This window comes from Pongo abelii, chromosome 7 (genome assembly GCF_028885655.2).
Source record: "Pongo abelii isolate AG06213 chromosome 7, NHGRI_mPonAbe1-v2.0_pri, whole genome shotgun sequence".
In the NCBI taxonomy this organism is placed as follows: domain Eukaryota; kingdom Metazoa; phylum Chordata; class Mammalia; order Primates; family Hominidae; genus Pongo; species Pongo abelii.
Window position 1 is genome coordinate 41,189,421 of NC_071992.2, and position 17,333 is coordinate 41,206,753.

Sequence of the window (17,333 nt, forward strand, 5' to 3'; positions counted from 1 at the left end):
TCTGGAGTTGCAGGAGAGGTGATACATGCACTTTCATGGCCACTGCAACTGGCAGCATACTGGCTCACACCTGAAGCCCATGGCCTCATAGACCAGCACAGTAATGGTTAGGGTTTGCTCACCTAACACCCACAGTCACTATTACCTGACTGCCGCTGATATTTATTCATGGCCTAAAGCTTCTTTCATCAGCCAGTGGTGAAGCTGGCTGAAGCTTGGCTCTATCCTGCTGGGGTGGTGAGTTTTCTTCTTAGCTGGGGCAGGTCTAGAAGTCTGTGGGCACCAGCCTGGAATCGGGGACCATGGGGTTCAGCCTGGTGCTGTGTTTTATGGTAGTGGGGCTGGTACAGGCTTCTCAGGCAGGCAAAGTCCCATGCACCCTTCCTTCTCCCTCTCCTAAAAAGACAAATTCACTCTCTACGTGCATTGCTTCAGATTGGGGAAGGGATGGTGTAGGCAATGCAAAACTGTCATTTCTATGCTCTTCAATGTGTCTTTTCTTGTTATTATGCCAAAACCAGTTACTGTGATCTTTTACCTCATTCTTTTAGCTCTTGTGAAGGTGTTTTCTTGCATGGATAATTGTTCACTTCAGTGTCCCTACAGAGGGATGATCACTGGAGGGTTCTATTCCATGATCTTACTCTGCCTCCTCTTCCACATCTCATATCTTAAATCCTCACTTTCAAGACAATGTGCACAGACAAATCAGTAATGAAATCTGTTACATAATAGGTACTCAATAAATCTCAGTTTCTTCCTTGCCTTACAGATGTTTACTACATACAAATATAGTAAAAATGGACTTCCTATGGAACTATTCAATGAATTCTCTTTATTATGGTATATGGACATAATAATATATAATTTTGATAAATATACACTTTTTTTCTGAGATCTTCAGGACTAAGCACATTATCATTTGTTTAATAAAATTTTGTGGTTAATTGGGTGCTAATTTTTATTTGAAGTGATGTCTGTCCAAATCTGGGTGCTGATTTTTATTTGGAATAATATCTGCTCAAATCCTTTGCCTATTTTAAAATTGGATTACTGTTTGTGTGTGTTGCTATTGAATTGTACTTAATTTTGTTTTATTAAGAACATGTATTCCAGTGAATAAAATCACATGACATCCTCAAGTATGATTTTGGCCTCTAAGCACTTATTATAAACATTTGTAATAGCCAATTGAATTTAACATTTTGAAATTAATTTATATCATATAGAAATGTGTTTCCAGAAGTATATTGCCAATGACATTATATGGATTCATCTTTAGGCAATCCAATGGTGTGAAGACTTTTAGCAGTTGCAGTTTGAGGAGCTTTCAAAATTTCATTTCAAATGTGGGTGTCAAATGTCTTCAGAATAAGCCACAAATGCAAAAAAAATCTCCGAAACCGGTCTGTGGCAATGGCAGATTGGAGGGAAATGAAATCTGTGATTGTGGTACTGAGGCTGTAAGTATGATAACTAGGAAAATTGATTAATAAATTTATTGTTTTAGTTTATCTTTTTCATAAATGTCATATATCTCAAATGTGAATGAGTAACATGCAGAATGTTGACAGTATGTGAAGTTGGGTTGAAATACATACAAGAAAATGCTGTCTAGATTTTGTAGGTTGAAGAATTTTGAACAAGTTTACAATGTACTGCAAAAAATTATTAGTAATGGGAAACAGGAGAGTCTAGAATAAGCTTTTGAGTTTCAGACTAAATATATAGGGTTCTTTACAAATCTCTGCTTAATCTTTGGACATTTTACAGATGTCTTAATGAAGATTGATTAAGCAGCCCAATGTGTCCTTTAGGTTATTACTTCACAATGGAATCAGTAGTACAGGAATCTGTATCAATATCAATATGAACACTAGATATTTTGATTATTCACTTGATAGGGAAACCCTGAAAATATAATGAATTCAAAAGGCCTAGGTTTTAATGCTTTTATATAATTCAGTATTTGTAGCAGTACTGCAAATGTTATAAATTTCCTTGGTTACAAGGTAGACAGAAATTTATTAGGGTTTGTTACATCCATAGGTCTGAATTACTTGTACCATATCACATTATTTTAATTACTATGTTTTTGTATTATGTTTAACTATTTGGTAGAACAAGTCATCTTTCTTTATTTTTTATTTTAATTAATTTATTTTTTGAGATGGAGTTTTGCTCTTGTTGCCCAGGCTGGAGTGCAATGGAGCAATCTCGGCTCACTTCAACCTCTGCCTCCTGGGTTCAAGCGATTCTCCTGCCTCAGCCTCCCAAGTAGCTGGGATTACAGGTGCCTGCCATCATGCCTGGCTAAGTTTGTATTTTTAGTACAGACAGGGTTTCATCACGTTGGTCAGGCTGGTCTCAAACTCGTGACCTCAAGTAATCCACCTGCCTCAGCCTCCCAAAGTGCTGGGATTGCAGGCATGAGCTACCACACCTGGTTCTTGATTTTTTTTTAAAAATCAATTTTATTGGGGTATAATCCACATACAATAAAATGCACCCATTTTAAGTGTATGGGTTGATGAGTTTCAACAAATGTATGTAACTGTTGGTATAATTAAGAAATATATTTTCATCATCCCCAAAAGCTTATTCATATTTGCAGTCATTTCTACCTCCACCTGTCTCCAGATAATTTCTGATTCTGTTACCTTTGCCTGGTCTAGAAAGTCATATGAATGAAATGAGACAGCACATATTTTTTTGTGTCTGGCTTTTTCCTTTCAATATAGTGTTTTTGAGATGCATCCATTTATTTCATATCACAATAGTTTCTCCCTTTTAATTTTGAGTAATATTTAATTGTGTGGATATACCACAATCTGTTTTAACCATTCACCTGCTAATGGACATTTAAGTTGTTAAACTATTGGTCCATTATTCTTAATTTGTAAAAGTACAACTGCTAGGTCATATGATACGTGTATATTTGTAAGAAATTGCCAAAATATTTTCCAAAATGGTTGTATCTTTTTACACTCCTGTCAGCAGCATATGAAACTTTGAGTTCCTTCATATCTGCGCTAGAATTTGTTATTATCCACTTCTTAAATTTTAGCTATTCCAGTGGTTTTGTAGTGGTTTAAATTTGCATTTTCTTGATTACTTTAGTGATGTTGAGCATGCTCTTACTGGCGATTTTTTAAAAACAAGTATTTTCAATGGACAAATAATAATTCTATATATTTCTGGGATACAGTGCAGTTTGGATATACATTTACTTTCTGTAATGATTAAGTCAAGGTTATTAACAAATCCATCACCTCACATACTTATTTTTTTGTGGAGAAAACATTTAAAATTTACTTTTTAAGCAATTTTTTGATATATGATAGTTGTATATATTTTGGGGGTACATGTTATATTTTGATACCTGTATAGAATGCATAATGATCAAATCAGGGTAATTTGAATATGTACCACCTCATATATTTATATTTTCTTTGTGCTAGGAATATTATAATTCTTCCCTTCTAGCTATTTTGAAGTATACAATAAATTATTAACTATAATTTCCCTACTGTACTATTGAGTGCTAGCACTAATCCCTTCCATTTACCTGTATTTTAGATCCCTTAACCAACTTTTCTTTTCTTTTGTCTATATTATATCTTTTTAAAAAATTTCTAATTTTTGTGGGTAGTAGATGTGTATATTTATATATACATCTATTGCACATACATCTACCATATACTTATAGGTTACATGAGATATTTTGATATAGGCATGCTATGCATAATAATCACATGAAGGTAAATGAGGTATTCATTCCCTCAAACTTTTTTTTTTGTGTTACAGTGTTACAAACAATCCAATTATACTCTTTTACTCATTTAAAAATGTACAACTAGATTATTTTTGACTGCAGACACTTTGTTGTGCTATGAAATGCTAGCTCTTATTCATTCTTTCAAACTAATTTTTCATACCCATTAACCATCCTTACTCCCTTGTCCCCTCCCCACCTGCCCAACTACCCTTCCCAGCCTCTGGTAACCATCCTTTTACTGTCTATCTCCATGAGTTCAATTGTTTTAATTTTTAGCTCCCACAAATAAGTGGGAACATGTAGTGTTTGTCCTTCTCTGCCTGGCTTATTTCACTTAATATAATGACCTCTGGTTCCATCCATGTTGCAAATGACTAAATCTCATCCCTTTTTTATGGGCGAATAGTACTCCATTGTGTACATGTACCACATTTCCTTTATCCATTCATCTGTAGATGGACAGTTAGACTGCTTCCAAATCTTGGCTATTGAGAATAGTGCTGCAGTAAACATGGGCGTGCAGATATCTCTTTGACGTAATGATTTCCTTTCTTTTGGGTACATACCTAGGAGTGGGATTGCTAGATCATATGGTAGCTCTATTTTTAGTTTTCTGAGGAACCTCCAAACTGTTCTACATAGTGATTGTACTAATTTACACTCCCACCAACAGTGTACAAGGATTCCCTTTTCTCCGCATCTTCACTAGCATTTGTTATTGCCTGCCTTTTGTATAAAAGCCATTTTAAATGAGATGAGATGATATCTCATTGTAGTTTTGATTTGCAATTCTCTGATACTCATTGATGTTGAACCCCTTTTCATATACCTGTTTGCCATTTGTATGTCTTCTTTTGAGAAATGTCTATTCAGATATTTTGCCCACCTTTAAATCAGATTATTAGATTTTTTCCTATAGAGTTGTTTGAGCTCCTTATATGTTCTGGATATTAATCCCTTGTTGGATGGGTAGTTTGCAGATATTTCCTCCCATTCTGTGGGTTGTGTCTTCACTTTGTTGATTGCTTTCTTTGCTATGCAGAAGGCTTTTAACTTGATGTGATCCCATTTATTCATGTTTCATTTGGTTTTGTGTGCTTGTAGGGTATTACTCAAGAAATCTTTGTCCAGTCCAATGTCCTGGAGACTTTCTCTAATGTTTTCTTGTAGTAGTTTCATAGTTTGAGGTGTTAGATTTAAGTCTTTAATACATTTTCGTTTGATTTTTGTATATGGTGAGAGAGAGGGGTCTAGTTTCATTGTCATGCTTATGGATATCCAGTTTTCTCAGCATCACTTATTGAAGAGACTGTTCTTTCCCAAGTGTGTGTTCTGGGCACCTTTGTCAAAAATGAGTTCACTGTAGATTAATGGATTTGTTTCTGGGTTCTCTATTCTGTTCCACTGGTCTATGTTTCTGTACCATATCATTTTGATTAGTATACCTCTGTAGTATAATTTGAAATCAGGTAATGCGATTCCTCCAGTTTTGTTCTTTTTGCTCAGGATAGCTTTAGCTATTCTGGGTCTTTTGTGGTTCTATATAAATTTTAGGATTTTTTTTTCTATTTCTGTGAGGAATGTCACTGGTATTTTGATAGAGATTGCATTGAATTTGTAGATTGCTTTGGGTAGTGTGGCTATTTCAACAATATTGGTTCTTCTAATCCATGAACATGGAATATTTTTTCATTTTTGGTGTTCTCAATTTCTTGCATCAATGTTTTATAGTTTTCATTGTAGAGATCTTTCACTTATTTGATTAAACTAATTCCTAGACATTTTATTTCATTTATAGTTATTGTAAATGGGATTACTTTCTTGATTTTCAGATTGTTCACTGTTACCATATAGAAATGTTTTTCTTCTTTTTTGACATAAGTGCGTAGAGCTATAAACATACCTTTTAGTACTGTTTTGCTCTATCCCATAGGTTTTGGTATGTTGTATTTCCATTATCATTTGTTTCAAGAAATTTTAAAATTACCTTGTTAATCTCCTCATTGACCCACTGTGAATTCAGGAGCATATTGTTTAATTTCCATGTATTTGTAATAGTTTCCAAAATTCCTCTTGTTATTGGTTTCTTGTTTTATTGCATTGTGGTCAGAGAAGGTGCTTGATATTATTTAATTTTTTTGAATGCTTGAAGATTTCTTTTGTGACCTAACATATGGTCTGTCTATACTTGAGAATGATTCATGTTCTGAAGAAAAGAATGTGTATTTTTCAGCTGTTGGATGAAATGTTCTGTAAATATCTATTAGATTCATTTGATCTATAGTACAGATTAAGTTTGATGTTTCTTTATTGATTTTATTGATTTTCTGTCTGGAAGGTCTGCTGAGTGCTAAAAGTGGGGTGTCAAAGTCTCCAGCTGTTATTGTATTGGGGTCTAGCTCTCTCTTTAGCTCTAATAATATTTGCTTTATATATCTGGGTGCTCCAGTGTTGGGTGCATATGTATTTACAATTGTTATATACTCTTGCTGAAATGACCCCTTTATCATTATATAATGACCTTCTTTGTCTCTTATAGTTTTTGTCTTGAAATGTGTTTTGTCCGATATGAGTCTAGCTACTCCTGCTCTTTGTTTAGTTTCCGTTGGCAAAGGATCCCTTTCCATCCGTTTATTTTCAGTCTGTGTATGCCTTTATAGGTGAAGTGTGTTTATTGTAAGCAACAGATCATTAATTTCTTTTGTTTTTAAAATTCATTCAGCCATTCTTTGATTTTTGATTGGAGCATTTAGTTGATTTACATTCCATGTTATTATTGATAAATAAGAACTTTCTCCTGTCTCTTTATTATTTGTCTTTCTTCTTCCTTTCCTTTCCCCTTTCTCCTCTTTCCTTTCCTCCCCTTCCCTTTCTGTTTCCTTCATCTTCCTCTTTCCTTCATCTTCATTTTAGTAAAGGTGATTTTCCTCTGGTGATATGATTTAATTTCTTGCTTTTTATCTTCTGTGTATCTGTTATATGTTTTTAGATTTGAGGTTAGCATGAAACTAGCAAATACTATCTTATAGCCCATTATTTTAAGCTGATAGCAATTTAACACTGTGCACAAACAAGCAAAAAGAAGGCTAATAAAAACTGTGATTTTACTTCCTCCCCGATTTTCAACTTTTTGTTTTTTCTATTTATATATATTGTACTGACTATATCTTGAAAAGTTGTAGTTATTATTTTGATTGGTTCATCATCTAGTCTTTCTGCTTAGAATAAGAGTAGTTTTATGCATCCCAGTTAAAGTGTTATAATAATAAAGTGTTATAATAATAACGTGTTTTTCTTTGTAGGTACTCTTACCAGTGAGTTTTGTACCTTCAGATGATTTATTATCACTCGTTAACTTCCTTTTTCTTTCTGGTTAAATAATTCCCTTGTGCATTTCTTGCAGGACAGGTTTGGTGTTGATGAAATCACTCAGCTTTTGTTTCTCTGGGAAAGTCTTTACTTCTCCATTATGTTTAAAGAATATATATATATATATATATATATTTACCAGATATGCTATCTTACGGCAAAAGTTTTTTTTTTTCCAGCACTTTTAAATATGTCATGCCACTCTCTCCTGACCTGTAAGGTTTCTGCTGAAAAGTCTGCTGCCAGACATATTGAATCTCCATTGTATATTATTTGTTCCTTTTCTCTTGCTGCTTTTAGGATCCTTTATCTTCGACCTTTAGGAGTTTGATTGTTAAATGCTTTGAGGTAGTTTTCTTGGGGTTAAATCTGCTTGGTGTTCTATAACCTTCTTGTACTTGGATATTGATATCTTTCTTTAGGTTTGGGTAGTTCTGTTATTATATTTTTGAAAAAAGCTTTCTACCCCCATCTCTTTATCTACCTCCTCTTTAAGGCCAATAACTCCCAGATTGGTCCCTTTGAGGCTATTTTGTAGATCTTGTAGATATGCTTCATTCTTTTTTAGTCTTTTTTTATTTGTCTCCTCTGTGGATTTTCAAATAGCCTTTCTTCAAGCTCACTAATTCTTTCTTCTGCATGGTCAATTCTGCTATTAAGAGACTCTGATGCATTCTTCAGTATGTCAATTGCGTCTTTTAACTGCAGAATTTCTGCTTGATTTTTTAAATAATTTCAATTTACTTTTAAAATTTATCTGATAGAATTTTGAATTCCTTCTCTGTGTTGTCTTGAATGTCTTTGAGTTTCCTCAAAATAGCTATGTTGAATTCCCTGTCTGAAAGGTCACATATCTCTGTTTCTCCAGGATTGATCCTTGATGTCTTATTTAGTTCATTTGGTGAAGTCAGATTTTCTTGGATGGTCTTGATGCTTGTGGATGTTCTTTGGTTTCTGGGCATTGAAGAGTTAGGTATTTATTATAGTCTTTGCCATCTAGGCTTATTTGTAGCCATCCTCCTTGGGAAGGTTTTCCAGAGTATTTGAAAGGACTTAAGTGCTATGATTTAAGCCATATTTGCATTAGGGGTCACCCCAACCTCAGTAATGGTGTGGTTTTTTGCATACTCTTAGAGGTACTGTCTTGGTGGTCTTGGATAATATCCAGAATAATTCTCTGGATTACCAGGCAGAGACACTTGTTTTGTTTCCTTACTTTCTCTCAAACAAATGGAATTTCTCTTTCTTTCTGTGCTGACTGTCTGGAGCTGGGGTTGGAGAGACACCTTCCTGTGGCCACCACCACTTAGATTGTGCTGGATCAGACCTGAAGTCAGCCTGGCACTGGGTCTCACGCAAGGCTTGCTGAAACCACTACCTGACTACTGCCTATGTTCACTCAAGGCCCTGGAGCTCCACGATCAGCAGGTGGCAAAGCCAACCAGGCTTGTGTCCTCCCCTTTAGGGAGCAAGTTCTCACAGCCCCTGGGCAGGTGCAGAGATGCCATCCTGGAGCCAGGGATTGGAGTCAGAAACCTTAGAAATACACCTGGTGTTCTGTTCTACTGTGGCTGATCTGGCATTCCAACCACTTGACACAGTCCCTCCTACTCTTACTTTTTTTTCCCATAGGCTGAGGACCCTCACCCTATGGCCTCTGCCACCACAGGCCCACAGGGAGTAATGCCAGGCCACCACTGATGTTGAGTTTAGGTCCAGTGACTCCTTAGTCAGCTTGTTGTGGGTGTGCAAGGCCTGGGACTCACTCTTCAGGGCAATGGGCTCCCCTCTGTCCCAGGACAGATCCAGAAGTGCTATCTAAGAGAACAGGCCTGGAATCAGGGAACCCAAGAGCCCTCTTGGTGCTCTACCCCACTGTGGTAGAGCGTGTACCTGCAGTCAGCATGACTAAGTTCTACTCAAGGCCTACAGCATACTACCTGGGTATCACTGTTCATTCTTTAGGGCCCAAGGGCTATTTAGTGAGTAGGTGATTGATCCTTCCTGGACTGGGTCCTTCCATTCAAGGCAGCAGGTTCCCTTCTGGCCAGGGTGTGTTTAGAAATGTCTAGGAACTAGGACCTGGAATGGGGACTTCACCACCCTGATCAGTGCCCTATCTTATTGTGGCTGATCTGGTATCCAAGATGCAAGACAAAGTCTTCTTTACTCTTCCCTTTTCTCTCAACCAGAAGGACGGGGTCTTTTTGGAGCTGTGCACTCTGCTGCCTGAGGCTGGGGGAAGGATGGCACAAGTGTTCGCTTAGCTTCCCTGGCTGGTGTCTCTACAGGTCATTTGCCCCTGCAGTCTGGCTTAGAGCCCAGCTCACCACTAGGACTTGTCTAGTTGTTGCAGTCCTTGTGTCATAGATTACTCCTCAAGTTCACTTAGGGCCCAAGAGTACTCCAGCCCATGGTGGTGAGGCTTGCTGGAACTCAAGCTCTGACTGATCAGATGGATGATTCCCCTCTAGCTAGGGCTGGTTTATATGCCCCCTCTACGGATGGGCGTCAGCTGAGTATAGCCTGATTCTGCTTTACACTGTGTCAGGGCAACACTGAATTCAATGCAAAGCCTCATAGTCACTGTGCTCTCCTCCCTGAATCACACATATTCTCCGCACCATGAAGCTGCTGCTGGGGGATAAGGGATGGTTGCTGTTGGCAATTCAAGACATTCTTTCCCACCCTCTTTGGTGCCTCTTTCAGCAACATGAAGTCATTCAAGAGCAAGTTGTTTAGTTTCCATGTAATTGTGTGGTTTTTGAGATATCTTCTTGGTATTGATTTCTATTTTTATTTCACTGTGGCTTGAGTGTATGGTTGGTATAATTTTAATTTTTAAAAAAATTATTTAGACTTGGTTTATGGTTGAGCATGTGGTTGATCTTAGAGTATGTTCTGTGCACTGATAAGAAAAATGTATATTCTGTTGTTGACATGTGAAGTACTTTGTAAGTGTGTATTAGGTCCAGTTGGTCAAGTGTTAAATTACATTCAGGATTTCTTTTTTAGTTTTCTGTCTTGGTGGTCTGTCTAACACTGTCAGTGGGGTATTAAAGTTCTCCACTATTATTGTGTGACTAAGTGTTTTTGTAGGTTTAGAAGTAGTTAGAATCTAGGTTCTACAGTGTTCAGTGCATATGTATTTGGTACCATTAAGTCTTCTTGTTGAATCGAACTCTTTATCATTATGTGATGTCATTATTTATCTTTTACTACTGTTTTTGGTCCAAAGTTTGTGTTATCTACTATAAAAATATTGACTTCTCTCTTTTTTGTTTTCCATTTGCATGATAGATCTTTCTCCAACCCTTTACTATTAGCCTACTGGCTTTTTACATATAAGATGGATCTCTCGAAGACAGCAGATGGATGGGTTTTGTTTTTTTATTCAACTTGCACTTAGAATCCCTTTTACTTATTTCTGCTCGGATCTATATTATTTCTTTTGTTCCACTAATTTTAGGTTTGGTTTCTTCTTGCCTTTCTAGTTCCTTGAGGTGCATCATTAGGTTGCTAATTTGAAATTTTTCTCCTTTTTTGATGTAGGCATTTATCCTTATAAACTACCATCTTAGTACTGCTTTTGCTGTATCTCATAGGTTTTGTTATGCTGTGTTTCTATTTCATTTGTTTCAAACAATTTTTTTGTTTTTATTCTTTATTTCTTCATTGGCTATTGATCATTCAGGAGCATGTTGTTTAATTTCTGTGTGCTTGTGTAGTTTTCTAAGTTCTTGTTATTGATTTCTAGTTTTATTCAGAAAAGATACTTCATATGATTTTAATTTTTTTTTTGAATTTGTTGAGATCTGTTTTTTAGCTTAGCATATGGTCTATTCTGAAGAATGTTTCACTTGCTAATGAAAATAATATGTATTCTATAGCTGTTTGAAGAAATGTTGTGTTAGGTCCATTTGGTTTAGAGTGTGGTTTAACTCTGATGTCTCTGTTGATTTTTTTTTTTTTTTGGTCTGGGTGATCTTTCCATTACTGAGTGAATTGTTGAATTGTCCACATGTTACTATAATTTATTCTTTCTTTCTCTTTATGTCTATTAACGTTTGCTTTATATATTTGGGTTCACCAGTGTTGGGTACACTATATTTAGAATTATTATATTCTCTTGCTAAATGGACTACTTTAGTAGTATATGGGGACCACCTTTGTTTCTTTTTACAGTCTTTGACTTGAAGTCTATTTTATCTAATATAAATATAGCTATTCCTGCTCTTTTGTGTTTCCATGTGCATGTAATATATTTTTCCATGCCTTTATTTTCAGTCTATGTGTCTTCATACATGATGTATTTTTATAGGCAGCATATAGTGAGGGCTTACTTTTTATCCATTCTGACATTCTCCTTGTCTTTTAAGTAGAGAATATAGTCCAGAGGAAGGTAAGTAGGTTACTAGTTACTCTCTTGTGACTGGTAGTAAAAGTCCTACATTAGTGTTTTAAATGTTTAGAGATGTTAAAACCTATAACTATCAGCAGCATTCATATCCTTTTCCAAATTCAAACAGTAAGCCCATCAAAATATAACTCCTAGTAAAGATTTTACTATTGTCATGATGTATTTTTACTTGTACATTTCACTAATTCATAGCAATGTGGACCTGATAGCTGTTGTGATTTTCGAACTTGTGTACTGAAAGACGGAGCAAAATGTTATAAAGGACTGTGCTGCAAAGACTGTCAAGTAAGATTTAAGCTTATGAACATCTTTCAAATATATAACAAATCATGTGCAGGGTACTTTACAACACTTAGATCTACAGCTGTAATTACATCAATTAAGTTACTTTTCAGATAAAGAGAAAGATAATAAATTCAGAATCAGATTTCTGATTTTTATTAACTTTTCTTAGGTGTTCCATATGCCAGTATTTTCACTAAGTTGATGCTGTTTTTTAAAGCCTTGATTTAGAGATATTATACAATTCTTCAATACAGAAGACCTCCATTGAATGGAACAATTATTTATTTGCATGATACAATATTTATATTATTGTAAATAAAAATGTTTTTATGGGTTGTGAATAAGTATCTAGTTATGTGTAATTGAAAGATATAGCAGATTTCCTTAAATGTATAAGGAATGAAACTCACTAGAAGTAACATTTTCCACATGGTACATGTAGCATAACATTTAAACTTTGAACTTATTATTCAAAGATCATTTGACTTAAAGATTATGTTTTAATTTATACAGTGAAGACATTGACTCCTGTTTTCTGTTTTTCTTTTCAGCTCTTCTAAAATATTATTAACAAGTTTCTCATATGAGAATACCTCTGTTGAATTATCTGTAATGCAGTCTACCTTCATGACTGTCCTGGACTGATGCAGTTTTATGTATTCTTTCCTTAGGGTGTTATTATCTGATTGCATTCTTACTTCTGTAATCTTTTTAGTGTCAGCTGGAAGTCATCAATTAAGAATTATGAGATAGATGTTTTATTTGAGATTCTTTTTGTAAATTTCCACAATTCTATGTATGAAAGAGTCTACATATTTCCATGATTTGAGAGAAAGATTATAGTTGGGTTCCTTCCTCTCCAAAGACTCTCATAGTTGAACTGCATTTTTAATAACACTTCTGTTTCCCTCTGCAGTTATTTATGTTTCACATTTGTCATAGAATTTTAAAGTATTCCACACTTACAAACCATGGCTTGAAAAAGTATATTTCATTTAGAAATGGATTAAATTACATTATTTTCACCCAAAAGAAATAAATTTCCTAAGCTTAAAGTGAACATTCTTCTCTTACATTGAGACAACAAATAAAACTTTGACTTTCATCACATCAGATTTTTGTTTTGCATTTTCTTGTACATATGTCTTAGCTCCTATTTTAGTCAATAACATTCCATTTATATTTTTATATTATTAGCATAGTAATTTGTACAAAAAAGTATTAATATACATTAATGGATCGACTAAAGCAAAAATGATTAACACAATTTTGAAGTAAATATTAATAAACAGTAATCCTATTTGTAATGCTTTATTTTTTATTTTCTAATTTCTCTTAGATTTTACAATCAGGCATTGAATGTAGGCCGAAAGCACATCCTGAATGTGACATCGCTGAAAATTGTAATGGAAGCTCACCAGAATGTGGTCCTGACATAACTTTAATCAATGGACTTTCATGCAAAAATAATAAGTTTATTTGTTATGATGGAGACTGCCATGATCTCGATGCACGTTGTGAAAGTGTATTTGGAAAAGGTAATATCTTTTTGTTACATCTCAATAGCCCTTAACATTGTTATTAACATTACCAGGAAAATGGGGAATATTTTCATATATATAAAATGTGGAATGTTTTATATAGTATAAAATGTGGAATATTGTTTATATATATTTTATTATATATATAAGCAGAATGTTTTATATAGTATAAAATGTGGAATATATATATTTTATTATACGTATAACCAAACATATACACACTAATTCTTCTTTTTAATGTTTATATTTTTTCCATCTTTGCTGACGTATAATTGACAAAAATTGTATGTATGTTTTTAGGTGTATGATTTTGTTTTGATATATGTATACATTGTGAAATATTTGCCACAGTTAAGTTGATTAACATGTCCATCATCTCATATAGTTACCATTTTCTTTTTTATCCTTTAAAAGAATTTTTATATCTATCCTTTTTGCAGATTTCAAATATATAATAGAATGTCGTTTACTAAAGCCACATTGTTATACATTACATCTCTTGAACTTATTTATTTTGCATAACTGAAACTTTGTACCCCTTCACTATCATTTTGCCATTTCTCCCCTTACCTCAGCCTCTTGCAACCTTCATTCTACTCTCTGCATTTTTAAGTTTGACAATTTTAGATTGTATATATAAGTGAGATCATGTGTTATTTACCTCTCTGTATCTAGCTTATTTCACTTAGCATAATGGCCTCCAGGTTCATCTGTGTTATTGCAAATGGCAGGATTTTCCTCCTTACTCTGAATAATATTGCATTTTGTGTGTTTGTTTATATGTATATATCTATATAAACACAGACATATATCTATCACAATTTTAATACATTTATCTGTTTACCTAAGCTAAAAGTGAACTTTCTTCTCTTATACTCAGAACAAAAATAAAACTCTGACTTTCATTCCATCAGATTGTGTTATACTTTTTCAATCAAATAGACACTGCTTGTTTCCAAATCTTGGTTATTGTGAATAATGTAGAAATAAACATGGGGGTGCAGATATCTCTTTGCAATATTGATTCATTTCCTTTGAATCTATACTCAGTTGGGATTGGTGAATCATAAGGTAGTTCTACTTTTGATTTCTAAGGACGTTCCATATTGTTTTCCTTAGCAGCTGTACCAACTTATATTCCCACCGACAGTGTATGAGGGTTTCTTTTCTCCACATCTTCACCAACATTTGTTATCTTTTATCTTTTTGACAATAATCATTCTAACAGATGTGAAGTGGTATCTCATTGTGGTTCTGTGATTAGTGATGAGCATCTTTTCATATATGTCTTGATGAATTGTATGTATTCTTTGGAGAAATGTTTATTCAATCTTTTCTCCATTTTTGATCGGGCTTTTTTTTTTGCTACTGAGTTTTATGAGTTACTGATATATTTTGGAAATAAATTCCTCATTATATATATGATCTGCAAATACTTTATCTTATTTTATAAAAGTTGGCTTTTTCACTATGTTGATTTTTTCCTTTGTTGTGCAAAAGATTTTTAGGATGCTGGTCTTCATCCCCTCACAAAAAACAAAAAATAGGCAACTATTTATGAAGGATAATAGTCTTGTGAAGGCTCCAAGGTCCATCTAAGAACCCTGTAGCAGCACAGCAGAGAAAAAATGGGAAAAACTGTAAAGAAGGATTGCTGATTACAGCAGCACATCTGAGATATATGGAGATGGTTATGAACAAAGAAGGGAGGAGGCTATCAGTATTAGCCACTCAGCATGTGCCATTGTCATCTCCAGTGTCCTCTGCAGAGGACAGTGGCATCTTTTATCACTGAGGTAACCAACAGTCATCCCTGCCTCTGGCTCCATGGAAAATGAGATCCAAATGTGCCTTTCCTCCAAGAATCAGCTACTGTTTTATAGCTCTGGGACTTGAGCGACTGCCCCTCCCAACCCTGTGCACACCCCTGACCCTGGAGCTGTGGCTCTTGTCTGCACTGTGTGCACTCACGCCTCAGGCTCAGAGATAGTGCAGCTATGTGTGAGTCTTCACACTGAACCTAGGAACTTTTGTTGCTCTATACCCACATGTGCTTGAGACGCTGACTCCATCTGCTCCACAAACACCTACTCTATTTTGTACATCATTACTTATGTGGAAGCAGGGCTGTCTTCACCCTAGGCACCAGTGTCACTGCTGCCCTGTACCCTTTGGTCTCTTCTTGTGTGTTTGTGATTCAGACCCTGGCTCTGTGGCTACTGCATGGGCACTGTGCATCAGACACCAGTGAGGGAATGCCTCAAACCAGACCTTGTGCCAAATGAAATTGCCCGGGGCCATGACCTCCCTGGTGGGAGAAAAAGAGATTGAGGGCTCCAGGCTCTTTCACCATTGAAAACCCAACAGTCTCACTGCCCCTGCAGATACCACAGCTTTAGCTGCTGAGGACCCCCTGGAATCTTTGTTAATGTTGACCTCAGCTGACAGAAATGCATGGAGGGTACACTGCTGTGTCTTCACCAAAGCCAGAACCATCCAACTCTACCCTTCTAACAGCCTTTTTCCCACCCATAGAGTAAGATTTTTTTTTAATCAGTGAAAGCATTCTGTAAAGTTTCAAAATGGTGACTGCTCCATCAAATTTGAAGATATCAATGCAATGCAATAAGAAACATGACAAACTGGGGAAATTTATCACCATTAAATGACACAATAATTTTCTAATAACTGATCCCAGAGAAATAAAGATCTTCAAATTGCCTGAACAAGATTCAAAATAATTGTTCTAAGGATACTCAGCAAACCTCAGAAGAACACAGAGAAGCAACATATATTTTTATAAAAAATAATCAAATTATTGGGCTGAAGAACACAATGAATAACATTAAAATGCAATAGATAACATCAACAACAGAATTCACAAAGCAAAAGAAAGATCTGTGAACTTGCAAACAGATTACTTGTATATATACAACTAGAGGAGAGATAAAAAAGAATGAAAAGGAATGAAGAAACAAACAGTATGGGATTTTGAAACAGCATCATGAAAGCTAACATTCTCATTATAAGAGGTAAGAAAGGAGAAGAGAGACAAGGACAGAAAGCATATTTAAAATAATAACTGAAAACTTCCAAAATGTTAGGAAAGATATAAATGTGCAGGTACAGGAAGCTCAAAATCCTTCAATCAGGTTTAATCCAAAGAAGATTATACCAAGCTCAAAATTCTTCAATCAGGTTTAATTCAAACAAGACTACACCAAGACATATTATAATAAAACTGCCAATAAATATAATGACATTTTGAAAGAAGCAAGATAAAAAAAAAGATTAAGTAACATAATCCAACATATAAGTTGGATTTTCTCAGCAGATGCTTTGCCAGTGAGGAGAGTGGAATGATATAGTGCTGAAAGAAAAAAAAAATGTCAATCAAGAATACTTTATCTGGTAAAGCTCTTCTTCAGAAATAAAGGAAAGATAAAACTTTCCAAGACAAACAAAAGCTCAAGGAGTTCATTGCCACTAGATCTATCTTACAACAAATGTCAATGGGAGTTCTTCCATGTGAAACAAAAAGACTAATATGTAGTATGGAAATATATAAAAATATAACATTCACTGGTAAGAGTAAGTATATAGTCAAATTCAGAATACCAAATACCGAAATGGCAATGTGTCTCTAGTATAAAGGTTAAAGAAAAAACTACTGAAGTAATTATTACTATAATAATTTGTTAAGGAATATGCAACATAAAAACTTATAAATTGAGATGGATCATCATGGCGGATGGGAGGCAGGACTAGATTACAACTCCGGATGGGACAGTGTGTGGTGGCTCACATTGTGAATTTTAGCTCCAAATCAACTGCAAGAACAAACCAACAATCCTGAGAGGACCCACAGACCCTCTAAAGGAAGTGGACTGCTCCTGCAGGACCTGGGAGATACCTCAAATACTGTGAGTGCCCCAACTGT

The 17,333-nt window shown here is 35.1% G+C and overlaps 1 protein-coding gene across 29 annotated transcripts in view; it reads left to right on the plus strand.

Moving 5' to 3' along the window:
* Positions 1-17,333, plus strand: part of ADAM32 (ADAM metallopeptidase domain 32) — a 203,450-nt gene that overhangs the window by 116,023 nt on the left and 70,094 nt on the right. For 18 of the 29 annotated variants that reach the window (XR_008527866.2, XR_008527867.2, XM_054561463.2 and 15 more), the window contains 3 exons: positions 1,283-1,463; positions 11,760-11,852; positions 13,192-13,390. Coding sequence is in view for 27 of the 29 variants with exons in the window: in XM_054561463.2 (XP_054417438.1) it covers positions 1,283-1,463; positions 11,760-11,852; positions 13,192-13,390 (473 nt within the window). In the remaining 2 variants the exon portion in view is untranslated. The remainder of the gene's footprint in view (positions 1-1,282; positions 1,464-11,759; positions 11,853-13,191; positions 13,391-17,333) is intronic. The other 11 variants (XM_054561466.2, XM_054561469.2, XM_054561482.2 and 8 more) reach the window with 2 other exon arrangements.